The 22,905-nt window shown below is 41.3% G+C and overlaps 1 protein-coding gene across 2 annotated transcripts in view; it reads right to left on the bottom strand.

Moving 5' to 3' along the window:
- Nr1h4 (nuclear receptor subfamily 1 group H member 4) overlaps positions 1-22,905 on the bottom strand; it is a 53,392-nt gene extending 30,487 nt beyond the window's left edge. For both annotated transcript variants that reach the window (XM_004650209.2, XM_004650210.2), the window contains exons 1-2: positions 22,779-22,905; positions 16,184-16,549 (exon numbers count right to left, since the gene is read on the bottom strand). In XM_004650209.2, coding sequence (XP_004650266.1) covers positions 16,184-16,549; positions 22,779-22,887 — 475 coding nt within the window. In that variant the 5' untranslated portion in view covers positions 22,888-22,905. The remainder of the gene's footprint in view (positions 1-16,183; positions 16,550-22,778) is intronic.

Raw genomic sequence — 22,905 nt, 5'->3', positions numbered from 1 at the left:
TGAACACCTTGGCCCCCAATAGTCTTCCTGTGACTCCTCAGCTTCTCCCTTGAATAATTCCTTTAAAACTGTCATGGATATTGACAGACAGCTCAATAGTTAGCAGAATGAAGCTCCTTATTCCAAGATGAGTCAAAGGAAGAATGCAAAGAACAATTCTGCAGGTTTTTCCCTTTTATTTTTACCTCTGGTATTAACAGAGAAAGAAATCATTATCATCTCAATAGCTGAATTAATTAGCTTTCACTCTCAGATAGCAACACAATATTATCACTATATCACTGAAATGTGGGCACATATACTGTATTTATACTTATGCAAATCTACCCATACACATACACCGCCTCTATCTTGCTCTTTCTTGTGCATATTCAACAATGCTTCTATCAAAAGAGTCATTTGAAAATGAATGGAAAGGAAATTCACAGAGGAGCAGAGCCTTTCTGAAAATAAAACACAAGTAGACAGGGTTGCATTGCCATCTGGGGGCAGGTATGCAACACTTGGGGGGATCCCTGGGTGGGAGAAGAGTAGCTGGAGGGTGATGCTACCATTGGGATCCCTTCATTCTGAAGAATTAACACATGCTACCCTCGTGTTCTTTTTATGTAGCTAGACACCACATGTTAGACCCTATTTCCAAGTCATCACACCGATGTGCACATATAGATGTGCAAACAGACACCGGCAGCCTATGGCAGTAGACTACCCATTGCTGTGAACATAATAAAATATTATTTGATGGCTTATATATTTTTGGGGTCTTATGAAACACATAGGCCTGAGAAATGAGGGTTCTTAACATTCAATATGACTCAGAGTCAGATCTTGGTCTGTCTCTACTTTACATTGCACTTATTTTGTAATGGGCACTCTTCTGAACATTTTGCATATACATTAATTTCATATTCTTAATCCAGTAAGGTACATATGATTGTTATTTCTCTCTCATGGTACTAGAGATTTGAACTCAGATCTTCATGCTTGTAGCAAGCACTTTACCCAGAAGTTCATTTGCTCAAGGACTTATGGAGAGTGAATGGTAGAGCCTATATTTTAATCCTGATAGGCTCAATTCATATGCTGGTCTTAACCACTGTTAGACTGTTCCTCTAGTAAGGAGTTGACATTCCCCAATTTTTTCTCTTTGGGCTGGGGAAATGGCTCAGTGGTTAAAGGTGTTTGCTTACAAAGCCTGCTGGCCCAGTTTGATTCCCCAGTATATACATAAAACCAGATGTATAATGTGGCGCTTGCATCTGGAGTCTGTTATCAGTGGCAGGAAGCCCTGGCATGTCCACACTCTGTCCTCCTCTATCGCTCTTGGCATTTGTTACTCTCAAATAAAGAAATAAATATTTTCTAAAAAGAACTCCAAATTTTTTTTCTTGAGACATTAATTTCCTCAAATCCCATGCATCATGATAAGGCCCATAACAAAGACCTGTTGCCTTTCCCAACTTGAATCCATAATGAGTACCTTTAGCAATGCTGAAATGAGCCGAAAATGGATCCAGTCATTTATGAATGCTTGGTTCTTGTTCCTACCGCTTTTTCACTTTTTTTTTTTTTTCCAACCTGAAAAGGATCATCTCTCTTTTTTTAAATTGTTTGTTGGCTTGAGTGTGAATAGGAGTGGTATGCATGCACATATGTGCCCATGTGGTGGCCCTACTGCTGGTTTGTGTTGGGGTGCATCCACCTGTGGAGGCCAGCAAAAATATCGGGTGCCCCATTCCATCCCTCTACCACCCATGTTTATTTTTGAGCTAGAGTCTCTTAGAGTCTCCAGAGCTTACTGTTTCTTCATAATCACTATCAATTCTCAAGTCTCTGCTCCCCTACAAGACTGGGTTACAAATACATGTGACCACCTCCAACTGTTTATGTAGAACCTGGGGGATTTAGCACCAGAGATCTCCAGGCCTCCTAAGGCCCTCATGCTTGCACAGGAAGTGGTGTTACCCACCAAATTATCTCTCCAACTTGATGATCAACCTTTTTTTTTTCTTTCTTTCTTTTTTTTTTTTCAAGGTAGGGTCTCACTCTAGCCCAGGCTGACTTGGAATTCACTATGGAGTCTCAGGGTGGCCTCGAACTCACAGCAATCCTCCTACCTCTGCCTCCCGAGTGCTGGGATTAAAGGCATGCACACCACGCCCAGCTTAATGATCAACATTTTATGCTTACTTGCTTAAATGAAAGCTGAAGTTGGGGCAAGGAAGATGTCTCAGGGAGTAAACTGCTTGCAGATTTGAGTTCAAATCTCCAGTACCATGCAAAAGCCAAACACAGTGGTGCATGCCTATAATCTCAGAGTGATGCTGGAGAGAAAGAGACAGAGGATCCCTGGGATTTACTGGCTAGCTAGTCTAGCTAAATTGGTGAGCTTTCAGTTCAGTAGGAAGCCCTGCCTCAAAAAATAAGGCGGTGGGCTGGAGAGATGGGTTAGAGGCTAAAACACTTGCCTCGGAAGCCTAAGGACCCATGTCCAACATAAGCCAGACTCACAAGATGATACAAGTGTACAAGGTCACACAGGCTCACAAGGTGGTGCACACGTCTGGAGTTTGATTGCAGGGGCTAGTGTGTGCCAGTTCTCTCCCTCCTAGCCCCCCCACTCATAACCCTAGGTCCCAAGTCTCCCACCTCAACCCTTCTCCTCCAAACTGCAAGGGCGAGATGGATGTATTTCCCCCAGGACATTTCTTCCCACATAGCTCTTCTTCCATGTTGTGAGGAGGAGGGAAGATGTTTTTCTACTATCCAAATGATGAAACAAAACAATAGCCACCCAAACTTCCAAAGTACAAGGTCATTATACTGGTACTCTTTGCAGAAGAGTACTTAGGGTGGAGAAGGTTGGGTCAGAGGTCATTTCCCAGTGCTTCTCCCTTTATTCCGTTTGGCTTTGAAATTATATGCACTACTTTGACAACATGCTTAGTAAGTAATGATGTGGTCTGGAGGAGGAGATGACAAAAGTTCACAGTCACCTTCATCCCTGCTGGATGCCCGGTGAGACAATGAGGAAGGAGTTGAACTCTACTGGAGTTTGACTCTGCATGTCTTTAAGAGCCAATTAGACTTCAATGTAGACAAACTGTTAGGAGCCATATAGCCTGATATCAGCATCTTCTCTGGGGTCCTCTGGGCTCCTGGGAGGTAAATTCTAGCTATAGGAGGCACCTGCTGGTTTATGTAGCACCTGAGCTAAGAATTAATTGACTTTTATGAAGGTTCAACTCTTACTCTCCAAAGCACTATTTAAATGCTTCTTCACTTTGTTCTCTTCATTTTTTGGGGGGTGTCTGTGGCAGTTCTCATTTAATAAGCTCTGCTTTAGAAAATTTCCTTTAATTACCACTTACCTATTTATATATTGCTTTAAGCATCTCTCATATTTAAAGAATTATTGTCTTAGTTTTACATTATGTTATTGCCTATGTATTTCTTTGAAATATCCATTTTTGTTCACTAGAAATTATCTTTTTACCATTTTATTTTCCTTTATGTGCTTTCAGGTTCTATTTTGTTGGTATTTTCTATTTTAAAGACTCTTGTAGTTGTTTCACTGTTTTCTTCTTGTTTCTATTTTAGGTCAGTTATATAAACTGTTTACATACTACTGCTTTGAAATGGTAACCTCTGACAGAAGTTATTATCTGTTTTGCTCACTATTGCATCTTCTATGCTGAGAATAGTACCTGAGATATGAGATGACATTTAATAATGTTTTTAAGATTTTATTTATTTATTTATTTATATGTTTGCAAGGAGAGAGAGACAGACAGACAGACAATGGGTGTGTGCCAGGGCCTCTAGTCACTATAAAACAACTCCAGATGCAGGCATCACTTCATATATCTGGCTTTACATGGGTACTGGGGACTTGAACCCAGGTTGTTAGGTATTGCAGGCAAATGCCTTAACCGCTGAGTCATTTCTCCAGCCCGCATTTAATAATATTTGATGAATAGCATCTTTAGCCAATTAATTAATAGGAAAATAGAGCTTTGAAGACGATGCATGACCCCAAGGGGGTGGACGAACAAAGGGAAAAGAAGGATAGTAAGAGTAGAGCCCACCAAAGCATAACAGCAAATGCTTATGAAGTATTTACTTGTGCCAGGCAGAGGGCTGGTCTTTTAAAAACAGGGCCTTGGTTTTTCATTACAACAACCCATTGATAAAGTAGCAACAGTCGACAAATCATGAGAACTTAGCATTGGCAAGCAGAGTGTTAATTGATTAAACTTTACTAACTCCTCATAGCAAGCAGTAATCACCTGCTCACGGGTTAGCCTGAAGGTCATGAGTTAGCGCGCGGGACGTGAGAGAGCAGGGCATGCCCACAGCGCTGTCACTGTGTTATCTATCCACCTACCCGTCACCACTGCCCTCTTGTCACCCCTGTCTCCCTCTCCTCTTCACCATTGTCTCTGTTTTACATGCGAGGCATCGGAAGCCCAGAGACATTAATTAACTTGGGACAACTGGGAAGAGATTCCCTGGGATTGGAGTTCAAGTTGCCTGCCTGAACCGTCCCTCTCCACCCATGATGTCATGACTCTTACTGTAAAAACCTCAAATTCAGTGAGATAGTCTGCAACCCACCTAGTATCAGACCTTGAGGCAATTTGACCTGTGGAGTTCATTCAGATAATTATGAAATTTATAAAGTTAAATGTCACATGTTCTCAAATAGTATCTCAAGACTCAAGATCTCAGTGTATGGACATCCATTTTCACAAGAGTCCATAAACACAGGATGCATGGAAAACAGTCTACATATACTCTATACCATAAAAGTTCTACACTTTTGAAATCTTTTCGAACATTCCAGAGATAAATCTAACACTGCTTCATGATCTTATATAAGAATATATTCAGAAGGACAAGAGACTCACATACTCGCTCATGCAATGCCTTTTAAGCATTTTTCCATTCTCCCTGTTAAATGCAGACAGTGCTGACATTGAGACAGAGGTAATAGACACTGACCCTTTCAGAATGTGGCCATCTGAAACTTCTAGTCAGATGTAGATAGGTTCTAATGCCTAAGGTTTGAAGTTTGAATCAAAATCCATTCAGACATTAGCACATTTCCATAACCTGCACTGACAACTCACAGAGGAAGGAAGAAAGCTCTGAGCAAAAAGTAATCACCATCACTCTACACTCTGCCTGCATTCTCAAGTTACTTTAAAAAAAGTAATTGAAGCCACATGTGGTGGCACACTGCTTTAATCTCAGTATTCAGGAAGCAGAGGTAGGAGGATTGCCATGAGTTCAAGGCCACCCTGAGACTACAAAGTGAGTTCCAGGTCAGCCTGGTCTAGAGTGAGACCCTACCAAAAAACAATATATGTATATATTTATATGTATAATATATATGTATATGAAACTGAGCTGGAGAGATGGCTTAGCAGCTTAGTAGTTAAGGCACTTGCCTGGGGCCCAGGTTTGATTCCCCAGGACCCATGTAAGCCAGATGCACAAGGGGGTGAACGCAACTGGCATTTGTTTGCAGTGGCTGGAGGCCCTGGCATGCCCATTCTCTCTCCTTGCCTATTTCTGTCTCTATCTCTCTCTAAAATATATAAATAAAATATTATTTTTTGGTTTTCCAAGGTAGGTTCTCTCTCTAGCCCAGGCTGACCTGGAATTCACTATGTAGTCTCAGGGTGGCCTTGAACTCACGGCGATCCTCCTACCTCTGCCTCCTGAGTACTGGGATTAAAAGCATGTGCCACCACCCCTGGCTTAAGTATTTTTTTTTAATTGTATTAAAAAACAAACATCCTCCCCCATCCTGTGACCTCTTCCTTTAAAAAGAATGGAAACCACAGTTTTCCTCATCAATGTTATAAATATCTATGACAAATAAAACATTGAGATAAATTAGAATAATTCCAGTAGAACTGAAGGTAGAAGCTTAACACAACCAGAACCTAATTGCCATCCTTGCTTTGCTTCTAAGTTTCAAAAAGTCTCTCAGATTTTTTATTCAGCTTCAAATACCATGGGTCTGACATATTGGTAGGAAAATACTAAAGCAAGAGAGATAACAAGAACTTTATAATTCAATCTAACCTTCATAAAGACATCATGACATAGATAATATCCCCATTTGGTATACATAAGGCTTATAGATAGTAAGCATTGAAGCCAGGCATGGCAGTTCAGGCCTTTAATCCCAGCACTTGAGAGACTGATGTAGGAGGCCCACTATGAATTCCAGGCCAGCCTGGGCTACATAGTGAATTTCAGATCAGCTTTGGCTAAATAAGACCCTACCTCAAAAAAAGAAAAACAAGAAAGAAAGAAAGAAAGAGAGAGAGAGAGAGAGAGAGAGAGAGAGAGAGAGAGAGAAAGGAAGGAAGGAAGGAAGGAAGGAAGGAAGGAAGGAAGGAAGGAAGGAAGGAAGGAAGGAAGGGAAGGAAGGAAGGAGGCTGCGAGATTGCTCAGTGGTTAAGGTGTTTGTTTTGTTCACAGAGTCTAATAACCCTAGTTTAATTCCCCAACACTCACATAAAGCCAGATACACAAAGTGGTGCATGTTTCTGGAGTCCATCTGCAGCTGCTAGAGGCCCTGGTTCATCCATTCTCTCTGTATCTTATGTCTCTTTCTCTCTCTCCTTGCAAATAAATGAATAAAAATATTTAGAAAGAAAGAGAGTGTGTGTGAGAGGGGGAGAAAGCAAAAAAGTGAGAGAGAAAGGAGGAAGGGAGAGAGAGAAAACTGCATAGAGAATTGGTTAGTGTGATATCCACTGTACCCTCCTTTCAGTTTAGTTGAGTGTACACTGTAGATTCAAGGAAGGTGAATACAACCTTGCCCAGACTCCCTTGCAACTGACGTGGTGGCTATGACCAACACTCTACCCATAGAAATGCATTTGAAGGACTTGGGATACAGCTCCGTCTATAAAAGGCTTGCCTTGCAAACATGAGGACCTGGGTTCGATAAAGTGCTGGTAATGGTAGCACATATTTTTAATCTCAACACTGGGTAGCAGGAGACAGGAGGATCCCTGAGCTTGCTGATCAGCTAATCTAGCCTAGCTGATGAGCTCAAGGCCAGTGAGAGACCCTGCCTCAGAGAGGTGAACAATGCTCCTGAGGACATCACCCTGGTCGTCCTCTGGCATCAGAGTACACACACACACACACACACACACACACACACACACACATCCTTGTACACATGAATGCATACACATGCCTAAAAATGAAATGCTGGGCTGGATAGATTGCTTAGTGGTTAAGGTGCTTGTCTAAAAAGCTTAAGAATGCATGTTCAAATCTCTAGGTCCCATGTAAGCCAGACGCAGTGGTGTAAGTGTGCAATGTTGCACATGTGCCACAGGAGACCATGCACCTGGAGTTCACTTACAGCAGCTGAAAGGTCCTGGCGCGTCCATTCTCTCTCTCTTTCTCTCAAAAATAAAATCATAAAAAAGAAATGCAGAAGTGAGGTTAGAGCTCTGCTTCTGCTGTCTTACTGGCAAGTGGCATGATAGAACTTTGCCATGACGTCTCAGGGTGAAGGGCATCGCTGTTTACACGCAGGTCCAATGGATTCAGTTAGCCACGCCCTCGCTCCAGAGCCATCCATTTCAGCAGAGGCAACTTCCCCATACTTAGACGGCAGCTCAGGTGGGACGTTCCCAGGGCCAGCCAGCTGCTCTGTGGTGGCAGAATAGCAATGGCCCTGGCAGGCCAGGGTCACCAGGTAGCTGTGAACATCCTCCTCAGTGCTCAGTGCAGAGCCTGCTGTGGTCCTCTCAACTTCTCCTGCACCGAATCCCTTCTGCTTGAAATGTTGGTTTCCCTTTTGTTTCACTGAACTCTTAACTGAGATGCTAAATAACTTGACTCTTCTGCCAAGAGATGCAGAGCTACATTTGCTATGCGGTGGTCTGGTCCCCCAAAGCCCACACTCTCTTTGAAGGAATATTATGGGGTGAAAATTGACTTTGCCTCTGGGAGGTCACATGCAACGGGCGGTTGGCTGGGGAAAGGTAGGGAACTAGTAGGTAGAGCTGTGGGACTTGCCTGCCACAGGACCCGGTTTCTTTCACCTGCATTCTACCCTGTTCTTTGCTCCTCCTCCAGCTTCCTCACTGCTGTTCCCAGTGTTCACTGAGCCAGGATGCTTTTCATATGGGAAGACATAAGATCACAAAGCCAGCCAGGCCAAAACTCCCAACCCCCAAAGACTAGATAGAATTCCCCCATTTGGGGAGGTAGCAGGCAGCCAAACAGGAAGTCAGAAGAGCTAGGCCACTTTAGTACCTGAGAATGCCCCTGCGCCCAGGCTGAATCTGAAGGGTATGTTAGGCACTGACAAGATCTGGGGACAGGGGAGGGCTAGGACAGGGATGCCATTTGGGATCTCCCTGCCCTCAGCATGGCCCAGAGCAGACAAAAGGCTGCATGTTCTCTGTGCAGTCAGCCAGGCAGTCCTTCAAGCCCAGCCCGGAGGCAACAGACAGCAGGGGCTGACAGACATGCCCAGATCAGCAGGAAGTGAAGGAGCAGCACAGCAGACCTTCCTCCCCAGTGACCGAAGGACAGACAAACAGCACCCTGCCAGATGCCGGGGGCTTCAGCAGTGCTGAGGCTCAACCCCCCTCCAAACCACTCTCTCACTCCCTCCCCACCCCTGGCAAGCCCCATGCTTGCACAACAACCCACCGGTTCTGCCGGAGAGAGGGGGCGATTGCTGATTTGAACGGAATCGTTTTCAGAGCTTGAGACGGAGTTGAATCCAACCATACAAAGTAGAGTTGGATTTCTCGCCCGCGTGGTCCCTGGGTCAAGTGCTGTACCTTCTCACTGTATGAGTTTCCAGTTAGTTCTGTGACTGACCTCAAGGGTCATTGGTTGAGAACAGGGCTCAGTAAACCACAGCCAGCACACTGCCTGCGTTTCCCCTTGCCTGGAGCTTAGTAGAGCAAGACCATGCTCACTCTTTGCACAGCCTCGCGGATGCCGTATTTACAGGGCCGAGCAGTTGAGGCAGAGACTCTTGAGGTAGAAGGCTAAAATCCTTACTGCCTGGCCCTTTGCAGGAAGAAGCGCAGACTCCTGCTGCACCTCGCGTGCCCTGCCTGGTCCATCTCATCCTGTCTCTTGCGCATTTGTCCTTTTTGCTGACACCACGGTGGCAAAGTCTCAAGTCATAATCAATGAAAAGATTGCCTTATTCTGCTCTTAAAAACCTACTTACATGCAAAGTTAGCTCTTCTTCCTAATGACCCCCCACAGGTCAGCTCTCCTCTGACTTCTCTTTCTATGTCTTGTCTCCCGGAATCCTGGAACCCTTTCCCACAAACCTCCTACCTCCGACTTCGATTCTATTTCCTGTGAGGTTTCTCTTCCCCGACTGACCTCATGGCATTTCTTAGGATTGTCCTTGGCCCACGAGCCTCACCGTAGTCACTCTGCCGTGGCCCAGAATTCTTGTCAGGAGAACCGTCACCACAGAGTTCACGCCTAAGGAGGTGAGTTGTCCCAGATTTCTGACTTTAGGGGTTGGTCTATTTCCTGGGCTTTGGAAATAAAGACATGTTAATACCTAACTGAAGCACTTGTCTCTCTTTCGTTGGCCACTGAGGTAATCTGTATTAACCTCGAGCAAATAATCCAGGAATGGATAGAATGACCACTTCATGAGAAAGCAATGAAAAGTAGTCATAGCCTGCAAGCCGTGCAGGGTGTGGTGTTAGGTTCATAAGCTATACAGTCTGTTGTTCCTGTTGTTGCGTTAGGGTGGGGAAAGGGTTTATTTCTGGTTTATAGCTTTCATCATGGTGAAAAATATATATATATAATAAGCTATAGTATTGAAGCTCTACAACTTTATTAGCTGTGAAGATCTGGGTGAGTTGTTAACTTCGCTTATTAGAATTTTCTCTTCTCTAAAATGAACATTAGGCGTGACAATTAAAGAGCTTCACTTAGTCTAGCATGGTGGTTCATGCCTGTAGTACTAAGCACTCGGAAGGCTGAGGTAGAAGCATGACTGTGAGTTTGAAGCCAGCTTGGACTAGAACAAGACCCTGCCTCAAGGAAGAATGAGAAAGATAGAAGAAAAGAAAGAAAGAGGAGAAAAATAAGCTTTCCTTCTGAAGTACAGTAGAATAGTGGTTATTTTCTACTTACATTGACAAATGTAAGTAGAATGCTAATACTCAATCCATCTTCAATCTTTTGGTGAAGACTTACTCTACTTGGCATCCATTTAAATTCCTATTGATTGCATTGGCCTATAGAAAGCTCACCTTCTTTTTAAATATACTTTAGCTCCCCTTCACAATGGACACAATAATACCCATTTGTCACAGCCATTATAAAGACCTGAAAAAAAATATCCTGTCATCAGCCCTGTAATGTATAGACCAAAAATATTTTTACTAGGATTTTTTTTTTTTAGTCTAGCCCAGCTGAGCTTTTTCTTTTGAGTCACTTGTAGAATAAATTATGAAAGTTTTTTCTCTCTCTCTCTTTCCAGGCAAAACGTATGGCTTAAATTAGAATTCCTATCTTCCCAGTCCAGGATTCTAGTCTTCATTTTTGTATGTTGAATTGTCCTTCTGGTGACCCAGTAGAGAGCAGACCTTGCATATTCTCTGCTCCTATCCTGTGGATTTCACAGTTAAAACACAACCAAGGTGCTTGGCCACATGAGTCCTCTCAGGTGCCTTTCAGATCTAATTTATAATTTATGCCAGTGGTTCTCAAAATTTCACATGAAGGCCTTGTGGAATCACAGATTCTGGGGCTGGGATGTGGCTCACTTTATAGAGTGCTTGCCTGGCATGCATGAGGCCCCAGGTTTGCACCACACAAACTAGCATAATGGCACACACTTATCCTCCCAACACTCAAAAGTTAGAGGCAGAGGGATTGAGAGTTCAAAGCCATCCTCAGCTACATAGTGAGTTTGAGGCTAACCTGAGCTACATGGGACTCTCTCAACACACACACACACACACACACACACACACACACACACACACAGGCGCGCGCGCCACTCATAGGTCTTTAAGCTTCAGGTCCAGAAATTCTTAATCTAATAGGCTTGAAGCAGGGCGTAATTCTCCTAGAAATCCTAAGAGGTGCTGATACTGCTGGACCAAGGACCAGACTGACCAGCACCTCCCTGCACAGACAACTTGAGGTGGCTCTCAGTAATTTAAACGGTTGTCAACAGAGCGAGTCTAAGCCAATGATACACATCAATACCTGTCAAGCAGAAAATGGTCATGTTTCTACCCCATAGTATGTGTACAAATACAAAGACTGAAAGGAGTAATAACCGGCACTTATTGTTTTGAGTAAATGTGTCACTTGTTATTAAGTCCCTCACTCATATTAAATTTATTATTACATTTTAATTTCATGACATTCTTCAAAGAATCTAGTAACACCATTCTCCGGATCATATCTGTGACTATCTTATCCTGACACTTAATCTAATTGCCCTCATTTTTTGTTTGTACTTATGAGCTCACTAATAGCAAGAGATATGATTTAATTCTCAGGAGCTATGAGAGAGTGGCAAAGATAAACCTAATAAGTATGATGTGTGCCCAGTTCAGTGATGGCCAAATAGCTTTACATAAATGGAGATTTGGATGAACCAATTTTTGGGTCAGAGAAAAACGGTGAATTGAAGCCTCATATGGGAGGCAGCAGAAGCCACACTCAAAGGAGCCTATGCTTTCATGATATTTTGAGCAACAAAACCACACAACTAACCAGATAGCTTACTCTTTTGTTAGTTCTTTAGTCTTTTTAATACTCAATTTTGTAAATTTGATTCATTGTGAGCTAACATGGGAATTGCACAAGAGCAATTTGACTTCATATTACAAGTAGTCAAGAACTCATTTCCTGTAAGAAAGCTCCATACATAGCCCAAGTTTGATAAATTTTGTATAATAATATTTTTCTTTTATTTTTAATTTGTTTGTTTATTGGCGTTTTGAGACAGTTTCACTATGTAGCACAGAGTGTTCATGAACTCTTGACAACCCTTCTGCTTCAACCTTCCAAGTGCTAAGTATGGGCGTGAACCACCATGCCTAGCTGAAATCAGTACTTCCTATCTTAGTAGTCCTCAGCTAGGGTGATTTTGCTATCCAGGGAACATTTAACAATGTTTATAAACAGTTTTGGTAGTCACAAATTGGGGCTTCTTACTGGTATCTGCTAAATACTCAACAGTGCACACAAAACAGTCCAACCGAAAATGTCAATGGTATGATGCTTAGGAAGGCTTGGTCTTTCTCTTCCATCAATTCAAAGCAACAGGAAAGGCTACTGATGAAAACTGAAAACCACTTGGGAAGGTAAGAGATAGGGACATGAAATAGAATGGTGTAAGATACGGCATTATATAGCTCAGAAAGTTTACAGAAGGGGCTCATGAGCTGCCTAACCAACTTCTCATACAATGCAGAAACTTCCAGTAAAAGAAGTCAAATTTCTTCATTTAACCTCTTTTTAGTTAATGCACATGGGGGGGGGCATACATATGTGGGGAGGTGACTATGTGGGTGTGGAGGTCAGAGGACAACCTTTCATATTGTTATATATTCTGATACCTCAGGAATACCGTCCACCTTTTTTTTGAAAAAGGGTCTCTCATTTGACCTGGAGCTTACCAAGTGGGCTATACTGGCTGGCCCAGGTGCTCTAGGAACCCACCTGTTTCTTCTTCCCCAGCACTGGGATTATAGGCATATATCGCCATGCCCAGGGTTTTTTTTTAAATGGTCTAGGGATCAAATTCAGGACCACTTTACCTAATGAGCTATCTCCTCAGGCCCTCTAATATGTTTTAAAGTTCTTCTGAAAATGAGTCTATCTCCTGAGACAGAGGCTGAATTAATCTACCAGACAAGCCATTGTATAAAGTTCATTTTTTGGTCCTAATTTTGCTGTCTAGAGTGGCAGCCCCAGCAACGTCTTAACTAAAGCCACCACAAAGCTAGCTCTTTCATGTAGGTCAGTTGGTTTCTCAAAACTACCTGTAGAACTTTTATCATTGCTTATTTTAACCCAACTTTTGGGATTATAATTTAGAAAAAAAATATTTTCTACCCAATTAGCAATTTCTTTCTGTCTTACTACCACTTCTTTTTTTTAACTGTCACATAAGCATAGTTTCATTTCTATAACTGTTCATTCACTAAAAAACTGTTGTTAGATATAGGGTTTTCAGGGTCTACTCACTTTTTACTGTTGGGATGTAGGAAAGAATTAAATATTATAAACACATTTGAATATACTTTGACAAAGTGGGGTTATATGTACTGGATGATTAAGTACTAGCAATGAACATAGATTTTCATCATATCATTCAAAGGATATTTATTCCATACACACTAGATACTGTGCTAGGTGCTTTGAGCAGTAATAAGGTGGGAAAAGATTCAATCTATGCTTTCAATGAATCTATAAATTCACTTTCCCTACATAAACTCACCACAAAAATGGTAAGGATGTTTGAAGACTAAAAATAAGATCTAGTAAAAAAAAATTCTGTACAAATCTGTTGGAATTTTCACATAAAATACATTATTAAAAACTTCTGGGCATGGTGGCACATGCTTTTAATCCCAGTACTTGGGAGGCAAAGGTAGGAGGATTGCTGTGAGTTCAAGGCCACCCTGAGACCACATAGTGAATTCCTGGTCAGCCTGGGCTAAGAGTGAGACCCTACCTCAAAAAAAAAAAAAACAAAAAAAAACTTGTGAGTATTAGTCGTTGTCATATTGACAGTGAACAACTCCTCCCACTCTTCAAGTTGCTTCTTTGCTTTGTTGATGCTTTCTTTTTCCAGGCAGTAACATTTAAGTTTTATGTAATTCCATTTGTTGATTTATTTTCTATTGTTTTCTATGCTTTTGGAATCATCCAAAAAGAAAATCACTGCCCCTACCAATATTTTGGGGTGTTTCTGTTTTCTTCCATTAGTTTCATATTTTTAAGTCTTATATCTAGGTCTGTGATCCATCTTGAGTTGCTTTTAGTATAGGGCAAAAGAGGGGGAGGTGTTGAGGTTTTAATCTTCTCATATGGCTATCCATTTGTCCAAGCACCACAGATTGAAGAAGCTGTCTTTTGCCCAATGTGCATGTTTGATATGGAGTTAGCTGTAAATGTGAGATTATTTCTTGGATCTCTATTGTGTCCTATTGGACTTTGTGTTAATTTCTATACTAATATCATGCTGTTCTGGCTATGATGGCTCTGCAGTATGTCTTCAAACTAGGTATTGTGATGCCTCTATTTTTGTTCAAAATGACTTAATGACTTTGGCTTTTTAAGCTAGTCATGATCTTTTTTGATTCCGTATGAACTTTAAAATATTTCCCTTTCTTCTTTCTTTCTTAATTTATTTTCGTCTTTTTCTTTTTCCTTGTAAAAATGCCATTGGTATTTTGATGAGTATTACATTGAATTTGTAAATTACTTTGGTTTATATTGATACTTCAACTATCCTCATTCTTCCAGTCTATGAACATATAAAATATTTTCTTTTTAGTTTTATTTCTCAGGCCTTTCAAAAATGGTTCAAAATGTCCTTGAACCATTTTTATGGGACCGCAATTCTGTTTATTTTTGAAATGATTGTTGATCTCTGGGAGACCCAGCTTAGCACACAATTCAACAGATCTTGTTCAATAGATAGTTCTCATTCAGTTATCACATTCTAGAAGTCAGAAGAGTTCCCAGCACAGAGAGGGCAGTCTCAAACTATCTGTTGAATGAGTAAATATAAAAATAAATAAATAAAACCAGTAGTAACTGTTTCTTTCTCTCTCGGGTTTTACAGGTGTGGTACCTATGCCCTCAATGTGAGAATAATCACATGGGACCTCTTTCTCTCTTTGTTCTTTTCTCTCAGCTGACTAAAATACATGAAATGTCTATCAAAATATGCAGGGACCCTCCTCATTAGGGAATGTGAGTCATGCATTATGGGGTTAGTCATCAGTTATGGGGAGGAGGCAATGTCTCTGTGCATAATGTCCCAACTTGGAACAGATCATTCTCAGTGAACTCACCCAATCACAGAAAGATAATGGTCTCATGGCCTCACTCACCTGTGGCTCCTGACCTGAATCTGACTTAGAAGCTGACATACATAATAAGCATCTCAAGGACCAGACAAAAGGGAAGACGGGGTAGGAGGGGAGGGTAAGGGTAGGGGTGGAGGACATAAAACTGAACCCAAATGGCAAAGGTACCATAAAATTCTATATCTTAAAAGATAGACTAAATGGCTGAACCTTCATCAGGTCCTTAGAGGGAACACTTGAATCACAGGGTCCTGGAGAGGGTATGGTGAAGACTAACCTTAATCTTCTGTGTTTTCTCTCTCTCTCCCTCTCTCTCTCTCTCTCTCTCTCTCTCTCTCTCTTTTTATATTACCTGTCTTCTTCTTCCTTCTTTTCCCTTGGCACTGGCCTATAACTCCCAGTACCAGCATGCAATGATGTTAACTTTTAAAGAAGAGTGCAACTGTTATTTTTTTTTCCTTAAAAAAAAAAAACCCAAAAAACAAGAAAGAGGGTCAAAAAGATATCTTAGTGAGCAAAAGCACTTGTTATGGAAGTCTGGCAAACTGAGTTTGGATTCCCAGAGCCCACATAAAGCTAGACACCTGTAATCCCAGCCCTCCCGCAGAAAAACAGGAGGTAGAGATGGGAGCATCCTACAAGCTCCTAGGCCAGCTAGCCTGGCATATGCAGCACTGAACAAGAGGCCCTGTCTCAAACGAGGCAAGGACCAGCACGCAAAGTTGTGCCCTGACTGCCACACATGTTCCGTGGCATGCTTATAGAACATACCCCCCCCCCCACACACACACAAAATTTTAAGGAAAGGAAAAAAAATCAAAGCTACTACATCATAAATTCCTTTAAGATATTTGTGAGAGTTTGCATATGAAAAAGATGACTTGAGGCTACGCTAATCATAGGCTTTCCCCTGAGATTGGTGGCAGCCCAATGTGGATGAGAAGGTAGAAAGGAGTAGGAAGCAGAGAAGGAGAAAATATGGAACCACATGAGGAAATGGAAGAATTCGGTTCAGAGAATTTGAACCACCAATAGTACAGGACTTTACACGGAGAATATCGCAATGGAATGATGCTCACCTTTGCACCCTTCACAGGTCAGCGCATTGTAATGGTATCCAGATGCCCTGTCTCCACAGACAACACACAGCTCGTCCCCTTTTATCCTCCCTGCAGGGGCACCCGTTCGGGGCTTCTTGGTCACTGGCATCTCGGATACCTCAGCTTCTCCCTGGTAGAATGTCTCGGCGGGCACTCGCCTGAGTTCATATATTCCAGGAGAGTACCACTCTTCAGGCTGCTGGGGATAGAATCCCAGGTTGGAATAACAGGACGATGAGGAAAGCTGGGGTTGGACTTGCGGAAACTGAGCATGGCTGTACTGTGAATATGGTTCGACATCTAGGTTCTGCCCCAGGGGACCTGCTGCTTGTTCTGTGAGCACACCTGCAAGGAAGTGACGACAGAAGTAAGGTTAACGTCTTCTTCTGCTCTCTGACCTTGAGTTTGCAACTCTCTCTGCTTGCACAGAAACTACAAACAGGCCTGCTAAGTGCCTACATGACCCTTTCTTTCCCAGCCATTTTCCATGTTTCACAGGGTCTGTTCCTTGAATATCTTCTTTCGGTCAGTCTCCGGACATTTCTCATGCGCTGTGTCTTGAGGTAGCAACTTTCCTCAAGCGGTTGGTTATTCCTTACAAGAGCTCAGCTCACGCATCTTAACCTGTCGACAAGTTTCCCTATAAGGATCGCTTCTCTTGGGAAGTCTTCCCTGAATCTAGGTCCTGGAAGTCATGGGTCTGAATCTAGTTACATGGTGTCTAAAGGCCATTACTTACTGCCCTGCCTGGGCCTCTCTTTGCTAATCTGTAAAGAAAAAAGACTATATGACATGATCCTCTAGTTCTTCCTATGTCCAAAATCTCTATAAACATGACTTATTCATAAGCATCATAATTCAAAACCTTTCTGCACTGGTAGCATAAAGTATACAAATATTAAAGGCTGGGGAGAGTGCATTCTTCATTGACCCAGGAGATGACTGACAGAACACACAATATATATGTACAAAAATCAATTTTATTCCTCTCATGTCCAACATATCCATATCAATCAAGACAAAAAAATCAGTGGGTCTAACAGACAAAAGAATTTGATAATGCTAGTTTGTCTTATGACTACAAAATAAAAAATTAAAATATAAAGTTATTATTAAAAACAAAAGAGGGCTGGAGAGATGGCTTAGCGGTTAAGCGCCTGCCTGTGAAGCCTAAAGACCCCAGTTCGAGGCTTGATTCCCCAGGGACCCACGTTAGCCAGATGCACAAGGGGGTGCATGCATCTGGAGTTCATTTGCAGTGGCTGGAAGCCCTGGCACGCCCATTCTCTCTCTCTCTCCATCTCTCCTTCTCTCTGTCACTCTCAAATAAATAAAAATAAAAACAAACAAAAAAATTAAAAACAAAAGAGCTCGGCTGGAAAGATGGCTTAGTGGTTAAGCGCTTGCCTGTGAAGCCTAAGGACACCATTTTTAGGCTTGATTCCCCAGGTCCCACGTAAGCCAGAAGCACAAGGGGGCGCATGCCTCTGGAGTTCATTTGCGGTGGCTGGAGGCCCTGGCATACCCATTCTCTATCTATTTGCCTCTTTCTCTATCTGTTACTCTCAAATAAATCAATAAAAAATAAACAAAATTTAAAAAAAACGAGCTGGGTGTGATGGCACACACCTTTAATCCTAGCACTCAGGAGATAGGGGTAGGAAGATTGCTGAGAGTTTGAAGTTAACCTGGGACTACAGAGTGAGTTCCTGGTCAGCATGGGCTAGAGTAAGACCCTACCTCAAAAAAAAAAAAAAACCTAAAATTAAATCAAAAATTAAAGCAAGATAAAATATAAGCAAGATATGGATCCATTTATATCCAAATATGACTATAATTTATGGAACAGATAAGAGTGAAAAGAACTTCAAAAAATAATGAAAACATTAGTTTCATTCTAGCTTCCCTGGATTTTACCCTCTAACTTGTTCCCTTCTCCCTCCACTCACAGCCTCATTTCTCTCCACTGCAGTTTAGTTAGGTTATGCAATTTGTCCAAGGTCAAATGACAAATTAACAAGAGAATCTAGATTTTGTAGAATCAGGGAAATGACTAATTTCTCTTCCTCCTCACAGGACAATTCCAGACTTTTCAGCATTATTTTAGCAAAACAAATACTTCCATAATCAAAAAGAACAGAGTCCCAACTCAGGATAGATAATGGTATCAACATCATATTAATCCTTAGAGCCATCTAAGTAAAAACAGATAACTTTTACAAAGTTATAGACAACTTCCTACTCCCTAATCATATCCACTTTCTAGTATCTCACAGTATAATTCACCAAATATCAGCAAAGTAGACAGGTAAATCTAGGAGTAGCATAAAACCACAGACTCAGCTAGGCGTGGTGGCGCATGCCTTTAATCCCAGCACTCAGGAGGCAGAGGTAGGAGGAGGATTGCCGTGAGTTCAAGGCCATGCTGAGACTCCATAGTGAATTCCAGGTCAGCCGGGGCTAGAGTGAGACCCTACCTCGAAAAACCAAAAAAGAAAAAGAAAAGAAAAGAAAGGAAAAAAATCCACAGACTCAATACAGCCAACATACTTGAAGATGAGCCAAAACAACTTCCATGTGAGGTCTTTTTTTTTTTTTTTTAATTTTTATTTATTTATTTGAGAGCGACAGACACAGAGAGAAAGACACATAGAGGGAAAGAGAGAGAATGGGCGCGCCAGGGCTTCCAGCCACTGCAAACGAACTCCAGACGCGTGCGCCCCCTTGTGCATCTGGCTAACTTGGGACCTGGGGAACCGAGCCTCGAACCGGGGTCCTTAGGCTTCACAGGCAAGCGCTTAACCGCTAAGCCATCTCTCCAGCCCCCATGTGAGGTCTTAAACAACTGCCACCCCTTCTCTATTCCAAAATCCTTTTTAAAATGGGCTAGTTAACCCCCCCCCCAAAGCCTTGGTATCTCATAAGGTAAGTCTGAATATAAACACAGTGGTTGAGAAAAAAAAAGGTTTGTTTCTGAGAAACCTAGAAAAATCCCATTTTTCACTTTTTCTACTTTTTAGTGACAATTTTCTTATATGTACATAATGTATTTTGATCAAAATCTTCCATTAATTTTTGTCACCACTCCCCTGTCTTTCCCAATCCCTTTCCACTGAGCCCTTCCTCTTTTTTTCCAACTAGCCCTTCCTTTACTTTGATGTCTTCTTTTTTGTGTCCTATTCCACTGTAGATGATGATATGCTGATTGGCCCAACATTACGGAGGGCAGGTGATGACAGTCACTGTGAGGTGATAAATTCAGCAGCCACTTCATGTCTGGAAGGTAGCATTTCGAAGCATCCCTCCACATAATCTGGTTCTTACATTCTTTCCACCACTTTCTGCAAAGTTCCTTGATGCTTAGAGAGCATGACAGAAATGTCTCATTAAGTACTAAGCACTCAACAGTTACTCATTCTCAGCACTTTGATGATTCCTGTGTCTCCCCAGTAGTCACTTTCATGTTAAAAAAAAAAGAAGTTTCTCTGACCAAATTGAGATCAGCACTAATCTATGAGCATGGTCATAGATTACATTTACAGTGCAATTTGATGTCTGAAATATATGTATTTAGTCAAACAACAGAGGTGACTCTCCCCCCAGCCCCCACCTAGGGCTTATGATCTTCCCAGCCATAGACTTTTGATTAGGCTTTCAATATCAGAAGTTAATATCTCTTCATGGAGAAAGCCTCAGACCCAGTCAGAGAGCAGTTAGTTACCCCCATAACAATCATGCCACTGCTAACATCAGTGAGTACAACTTGCCTGGAGGGCTATTTGTGTAGCTCACAGGGTCCACTGCTGCTTAAGACAGTTGATGACTTTTCTCCCCCAATAACCTGCATAGTACTTTCTAGCATGAAGGGGAAAATCACCCTTTTAATAATAGCTAATTAACAATTATTCATATACAGTCTAGTATATTGACATGTTATTTCATTTTATATATATATATATATATATATATATATATATATATATATATATATATATACACATACACACTTGGTATTTAGTATTTTATTGGGTTAGGTTTAAAGGACACAGTTATGAACATGGTGGATTGAACAAAAAATAGTAAAGCTTCACCTTTCTCCCTGTTCCTATGTTAGAGGAAATGTGAATGCCAAGGACTGGGGAAAAAGCAAGAAAATAAGCAAATGAACACAAAACTGCATGATAAAGAAGAAAATGTGGAGGAAGTTGGAGTTGTTCAGTTTTAAGTATGTGAATATAAATTCATTTTTAACAGAAATCTCTCTGTGCGAGTTCTTGCATGGGAATGCATGGATAAATTCCAAAGGGGTCTGTAAACTACTGGATGGAAAAGCAAAATTCTTCTGGATAGAAGGCCTCTATCTTCCAAGAGATTCTCTAAAGAACCATCATTCATAGGAGCTTTCAGAGATGATAAGGAGAGTTTTGTACCTACCAATGTAATTGCCACTCACCACAAGGGCCTATTGGACTCTTGAGACTTAATTCCAAGTCACCAACATTCTGATTTAAATAATCACATGTGTCTAATGACTCCTTTATTTGGCAGGGCAACTCTAAGGAGTCTGTCACCAGAACCACTGTAGACCCCAGTGGGAGGATCAGGTCCATACAATAATGATGTTTTTCATAACCATGGGTTCTGATGCTCCTGAGGAATGGTTCCTTTCTAGTGTTTCATCCCTGACACAATGATAGGCATAGGAAATATTAAATGTATGATTTTTAAATTGAAGTGAAGAGAAAATTACCTTCATGCCTTCTTTATTTCCTAAGCCATGGCTTCTTGGTCAAATGACATGGCTTCATTTGTGAAGCTTGTTTGCTATTCCTGGTGCCAGGTCTTTGTGATGTTGGAGTCTCTCCCACCCTGTCTCGTCAGCTCATGACCGCCTCTGAGAGGCCCGGCCTAGTTCCCTCAAGTAGAATTCATCTCTCCTAGCCTCTGTATATCTCTAAACTGTAGTGTTTATCAGAAGCATGTAGAATCATTAGTATTTGTTCAATCTTCTCTTCCATGCTAAACTTGAAGGTGGCATAAGAAACTAGGCAGGGGCTGGAGAGATGGCTTAGCGGTTAAACGCTTGCCTGTGAAGCCTAAGGACCCCGGTTCGAGGCTCGGTTCCCCAGGTCCCACGTTAGCCAGATGCACAAGGGGCGCACGTGTCTGGAGTTCGTTTGCAGAGGCTGGAAGCCCTGGCGCGCCCATTCTCTCTCTCTCCCTCTATCTTTCTTTCTCTCTGTGTCTGTCGCTCTCAAATAAATAAATAAAAAATGTAAAAAAAAAAAATTCAAAAAAAAAGAAACTAGGCAGAAGTGCAGTCATAAATAGACACATCTGGACCTAATTCACCTGAAACTTGCATTGCATGACCTTGGGAAAGACATTTAACTAAATGAGGCTTCTGTTTCTTCTGCCAGAAAGCTAGAGAATATCCTTCTATGTCCAAGGTTATAGTAAGGAGGAACTAGACAAAGAATGTAAACTTGCATTCTCGGCACAGTGCAGACATTCAGTACATTTTTGTTTTATTGCTATTGTGGTGAGTCTGTGAACTCTTTGGAGGAAATAATAGATTATATTCCCTTTTATCATTTCTGGCACCTTACACATGCCTAGCCCATAGTAAATGTTTAATAAATGTGTGATAAATTGAAGGGGATGGAAAAATTTGCTTTCCTAGCCTTCCAACTAATTTCCACTTATAAATACAGCGTCAGTCACTTTGAAACATCACACTAAAGTAATATGCTATGCTACCAAGTTTATGATCAAAAATATGATCATAATTATAATTGCTGGAAAATTATCATAATTTTTTGATTGAAATTTTAAAAGATGAACTTATGTTTTGAGAAAATATTAAGATAATGTTTGTGTTACCTTTTTATTATCTGATATATTTTAATTCAGAGAAAATAAATAGCCTAGGCTCAAAGCCCAACTTTTCATTTATTTGCCATAGAACATTGAAAGAAATATGCTATAAAACTAGTCCATTAACTTTGTGTTTCTTATTTTCTATTCAATATTTTTTACCACATTCCATAGTCTGGAATACATTTTCTATTATGACCCCTGTACACACTCATACGTACTTCATTGAATTAAAATTTTCAGGAAATAACACCTTATCCTTAATTCTTGATACTCACACTGTATTTATTGCATTCTGTTTTCAAAGTTTGTCACAAGCTACTAAACAGAGTTTGCAAATCAATGAGATCTGGCGCTCACTATTTTTAAAACACAATATTAAACAGTACACTACTTTTTTATTGTCAAGTGTCCATTGACATTAATGTTAACATTTGACTAGAAAGGATGGTGTTAATTTGAGCTGTCGTCCATGTGAAGAATATTAGGGAAGACATACTTAGATTCGACCCTAATAAGATGCTCACCAGCCTAGAACTATATAAAATCACGCCTCCCAACCTCTCATTTCATCTTCTGTTGGCAACTGAGTCACCTCTGTCAGAGATTCATTCTGTGATCTCAGACAGAAGGTTCCCAGATTTCCCTAGTGCAGTTAAAGAAGCCCAGACAAGAGCACCCTAGAACGGTGTCCTACCTTTAGCAGGCTTCACGCTCATCATTTCTGGGACAAATCCTGATGGTGAGTGGCTGTGGTAAGGACTAATCTGAATTGGATTTTCTAACCCCTGGAACTGCATTACCATCCTTAGCTTATTCACAGC

Source organism: Jaculus jaculus, chromosome 6 (genome assembly GCF_020740685.1).
Source record: "Jaculus jaculus isolate mJacJac1 chromosome 6, mJacJac1.mat.Y.cur, whole genome shotgun sequence".
NCBI lineage: Eukaryota > Metazoa > Chordata > Mammalia > Rodentia > Dipodidae > Jaculus > Jaculus jaculus.
Note: the sequence above shows the minus strand (reverse complement) of the source record. Positions and strands in the feature narration are given on the sequence as shown.